A 5168-nucleotide genomic window follows, 5' to 3' on the forward strand; every position below is an offset into this window, starting at 1 on the left:
GTACCTTATGAATGGTTGTGCCTCTGTCACAGGATTAACACTTCCAAGGTGTTGCCAGTTGCTGAATGCTACTGTAAATGGTTGAATTAATGGAGGTGAAGAATTCTCCAATGCCAGGATCTCTCAGCAGTGTTCATGGTTGGAAGTTGATTGTGGTGCTCCTTGCTCACCAGCACTACCTCTTGTGTGGCCTCTGATTGTCTGGTACTGGACGTCCTTACCTTGGGTCAAACCTAAATGCTCTCCCATCTACACCGAGATGGGACACTCTGGTATGGGAGCAGTGAGGAAAAGATGAATTGGTTCCCTGAAAAGAGGAGACTGGTGACCTGGCTGCTGATTAAGGTAGTGGCTTCTTCATCATGTTGAGTATGGCTTCAGCCTTGGAAGAGGCTATTGTCTCAGTGTGGGGAGATATGATAGTTTGGCCAAGAAGGGGTGGTGGTGGTATAGGCGGTAAATTTGGAGGCATTAGTTTGTTCCATGAGCTAACCAAGGGCTTTAGTGGTGGTTTGTTGAATGGCTGAGTGATTGTTGACTTCCATCTGAACCCTCCTCTGGTTCCTGGTTAGGGGACATTTGTTTAGAAGAAACATTTGAATTTCCATGCAGCTCTTCATCATGACTGGTTTTGTGAGCTACAATTGCTATGATAGAATACAAAAAGGCACATGGCACTATCCACATGCATGCAGCAACAGAGAACTTTCAGAAAGCAGGTGAGTTCTTTCCAGTTGCTCACCAAAACAGTTCAATTAGTGAACCACTTCTGAACTGAGCTGACAGAAGTTCACCCCTCTCTATTGGAAACCAATGTGTCTAAGACAACAAAATGGGAGTTTTAAAAGAAATATTGTGATTATTTATTATGGTTATTATTATAATGCAGACCTGCATTAAAGTTCACTGGGGTTTTGTTGAACCACCACATTCAGAAATGGATTTTCAAACTTAAGTGATTAATGGTTTTTGTGATTCCATGTGACTGTTCCTATATGTTTCCAAGGGTGATGAGACAGACCTCACCTCAGCTGCTGTCCCACGCAGTATGCTCCCAAACAAAGAACTGGGCCAACAAATATCAAATGTAAAGCATAACTTTCTACAGAGCAAGCTGTACTGTCTCCACAGGTAAATCACTGGAGTAAAATTCTTCTTCCTCTTCTTGTTCATCTTCAGTAAAATCAATAAATTCAAAGTCACCTCTTGAACCTGAAATGGAAAATATGTTCAAAACATTTAAGCAACAATTGTATTTTCAAACCATGCTGATAATTGTGCTTTGATAAATTTTCAAGGAAAACTAAAAAATCTAGAGTTAGTTTAGGCTCTTTCCTGTGAAACATTCTAAAGTGTATTTAGTATGAACAGTGCAATTGAAACTTCAGTTGCAGCAACAAATAGCCTAAGAGATCATAAGCCAGTACTAGCATCCTGGAACTAGTTATTATCCGCTTTTGGAGGAGACTAGACTATGTCCACAAACTCTACTTCCAACCTCCACACAAGTATTACTCCTTGAGCAGAGAGTTCACAAACATACAAACTGTACATGCATGGGCTTTGTAGCCTACAAAGTACATATTGCACAGAAAGGTCCTATGCACTTACAGTTTCTATATACATAGACTCTGGGAACAACATTTCTGTGATACTTGGAGGTTAGGAGAGAGCCTGTTGTCCCGATCCCAATCCCTTGTCACACACTGAGTGGATCTAGTTTAACAATGTTTGCAAGGGAGTAATTTGATTGGGATCACATCTGGTCCAACTCCCAAAATATAGAAAAACAAGCAGGGGACTCTTAAGGAATTGTGTGGGATGGGAAATCCCTTCTACCTTGCTGGTCTCCTTTCATGTACTGTCTCCTTTTCTCCTTTAGCTACCTCTTACTTGTCACCACATTTGCTTGCCCCTGCTCCCCCACACACCCACTTGCCAAGAGTTGCTTAGCAACCAAAAAATAGCAGCTGAGATCTCAGGCTAGAGTCTCATGAAATTTAGGTACTATTCAGGGTTTCCTGGACAACCCAAAATGGCTGCTAAGTTTCTATAAGACTACTCTGCAAGACCTCAACAGGGGTTGCTAGCCAACCTGATACAACATCACTGAGGCCCCTGCTTGGGATAGATGGTTCTGTGGAATTTTGCCTGGTGCTTTGGAAAGGGCTCTAAATCCTTCAGAAAAATGCACAGAACAGTCTACATGAGGCAGGGGGCTTCAGCAGTGTTGTATGGGGTTGTCCAGCAACCACAAATAGTGGTCAAGATCTCAGTCATCATTCTGCTATGTACATACATTGCTTGTATAAGTTTTACCCTCTCCCCTTAATTTTTTTTAGTTACTTGATTTTTCTGTAAATCTGGTCATTTCCTTGTATTTACAGTGCCCTAGCCTAGCATAGCCCTGCCTTGTGGATTTTTTTATCCATATGCTGGGGCCACAGTTAGGAATTAAATAATATGATCTGCTATCCACCTTCATCACCATAATATTAAAGAACATGAAGCATAATTCAGCCAACGTTAAGCACTTTCACATCTCATTCACTTCCATAGCAGGGTTGAATATTTGCTAAAATTTCTCAAAATCTATGAAAATTAAGTGTTATTTGGGCTGGATAGTAAATATAGACATTAAGCAGCTGTATATAAAATTGGTAATTTCTCCATTGGAGTGTAAAACTAGGATTTTGTGACTCAGAATTCACACTCTATTCCCCCACCACCACCAAACTGGCTTTGAATATTTATTTCATTTTCATTTGCAATCCCTTCAACCATAAATTGGTGAGATTATGGATAAAATGAAAACAGAGCAAATCAATAAAACAGTAAATACTAAAATCATTTAGAAATGTATACAAGAAATCTAGCAACAGCTTCCAGCCAGCCCACATCTTTTGAAAACAACAGTTTCAGAAGAATATAATTATTAGAGCACTGAATGTCCAAGTTGACAAGAGATCCCAATATAGCATGCCTAGCTTCAATAAGCAAAGGACAGTGTAACAGCATATATGAGATGGTTTTTATTGCTTCAGACACAGAAGAACAATTTCTTTCAGTCCAGGGAATACCTTTAAGCTTTCCTGTGTATTCAGCTGTTGGGAGTGAATTACATCTAGCCAAGAGAATTAAATATCTCTACTTGGGATTTTTCATAGTAACCAAATAATTAGTTACTATAAAGGGAGTTGTAGGGATATAGCCATAATACAAAGGAGAACACTAGTAACCCAGACCTATTAGGGTTGCCAGGTCCTTACCTCCTGCCACCAGGGAGTGGGGCAACATTGCCATGTGCGATGTCCCGGACATGATGACATCATGCAGAAACAATGCCATCACGTCATGCAGCAATGTCATGTAGCTACCTTTTACAGTTCCGCAGGGCCTGCAAGACGGAGCTCTTCCACCAGGCCTTCGACTAGGGAGCCGCATCACGCAACCAAGGCCCTGGCCCCAATATTAACAATATTAACATCTATATTAACATCAACAGCTGATATGACCCAGACCACGATGGGAACTGACTGACTGCTTGCTGGATGCTGTTCATGCCTGCCGCTGTATAGGAACTGTTTTTAGCACTAGTACTTTGTAATGTTTTATATTTATATTGTCATGATTTTATTTAGTTTTGTTTTAGCTGTCTAGTGTTTGTGTAAGCTGCCCTGAGCCTGCTACAGTGGGAAGGGTGGGGTAGAAATTTAAATAAATAAACACTCTTTTGCCCTCAAACCAGAGCATTGTGCCGCGACGTCCCCAACATGATGACATCACTTCTGCCTGACATCATTGCATTGGGGATGTTGCCATGGCGGGCAGAAGCCTGAAAAATCAGGGGAACCCCCACCCAGACTGGGGAGTCTGATAACCCTAAGACCAATTATGTGATAAAATTGCTTCTGTTATTGTTTTCAATAGGTGATCAGAATAGTAATTAGATTATCATCTAAAAATGATGCAATTTGTCAAAGAAGGCATTAGCATTTGATGATAAAAATAAATCCGCCCTGAGCCCATTCGTAGGGAGGGCGGGGTATAAATATAATAAAATAAATAAATAAATCTTGCCTCATTAATGGCATATTTCCATGTGATTGATTGTAAGGAGGACAGTCCATTTTCTAATCTAATTACTGAGTTGGAGACACAAGTGGGAATTCCCACAATGGTTGGAAGAAGCTAGTTTGCAGCCTCTCAAGATCTTTAGGTACTACATGCTGCTATAATGGTGCCCCATATAGGGTTGCAAGTAAGATCTTGGAATTGTATAATTTGAGTGATGCTGGAAAAGACTGTGCACCTTTCAGAAAATAAAATGTGTTCAAGGATATGGACAGAAGCTGAAAGCTACTTATGATATGTTTTAGATGACTTTTCGATGTTATTTAGAGTGTCAAAATGGATGCCTAAATAAGAATAAACTTATTCAAACTCAATTCCTTGCAACCTTCAAGGATGCCTTGTCTTCCTAGGGTCTCTGAACTTCTGAAATAGCACACGAGATGCTTTTGAAAGTTCAAAATAAACACAGTGTTGTATTTAACTTAAGAAGAGAAAAGGTCAGGTAGAATCAGGGGTAGGATTTATGATGAGATGAACCGATAATAAAACTGAGGTAACTTTGTAATCACATTAAATTCAGATAATTTGTTGCCAACAAGTAAGTGTTCCTGCTATTAAAAAAGGTATTTTAAAACTTTCAGGGGAGAGGCTTTCTTTTCAGTTTCTGCTTAAACACTCAAGCATAGTTTTCTGAGTTTCACTGATTCTTTAAGTCTAGATGGCAGGAACATACAACAAAGTTCCCTAAATCCTTCTATATACACAAGGAGGGATCACTCCTCTTTTAAAAGCTATCTCCCTTTTCACTGGGCAAGGATTACTTCTCTTAATTAGAAGCAATTTCTCTTTTCAGCTCGGAGATCCTCTCTGATCCTCTCACTTCTTTTTCCTCCTTTCCAGTCCACAGTCAGTGTTTAACTGTCTCTTCTTCAACTGTCAGTTCTCAACTAACATATCTTAACTGACTCTCTCTATAGAATACCATTTAAGCAGTCTGTCACCAGGGCCGGCTCGCCTGCTAGGCGAGCTAGGCACTCGCCTAGGGCGCGCCAGCCCTCAGGGGCACCAAACTGTGCCCCGCCAGGGCACCCCCA

General features: G+C 40.6%; 1 protein-coding gene across 1 annotated transcript in view; it reads right to left on the bottom strand.

The window, feature by feature from the left end:
• Positions 1-1102: 1102 nt before the first annotated feature.
• Positions 1103-5168, bottom strand: part of ENO4 (enolase family member 4) — a 43132-nt gene continuing 39066 nt past the window's right edge. The window contains 1 exon segment of the mRNA XM_015414002.1: positions 1103-1212. Within this exon segment, the coding sequence (XP_015269488.1) occupies positions 1103-1212 (110 nt within the window).

Source organism: Gekko japonicus, unplaced genomic scaffold, assembly GCF_001447785.1.
Source record: "Gekko japonicus isolate JY-2015 unplaced genomic scaffold, Gekko_japonicus_V1.1 scaffold2377, whole genome shotgun sequence".
NCBI lineage: Eukaryota > Metazoa > Chordata > Lepidosauria > Squamata > Gekkonidae > Gekko > Gekko japonicus.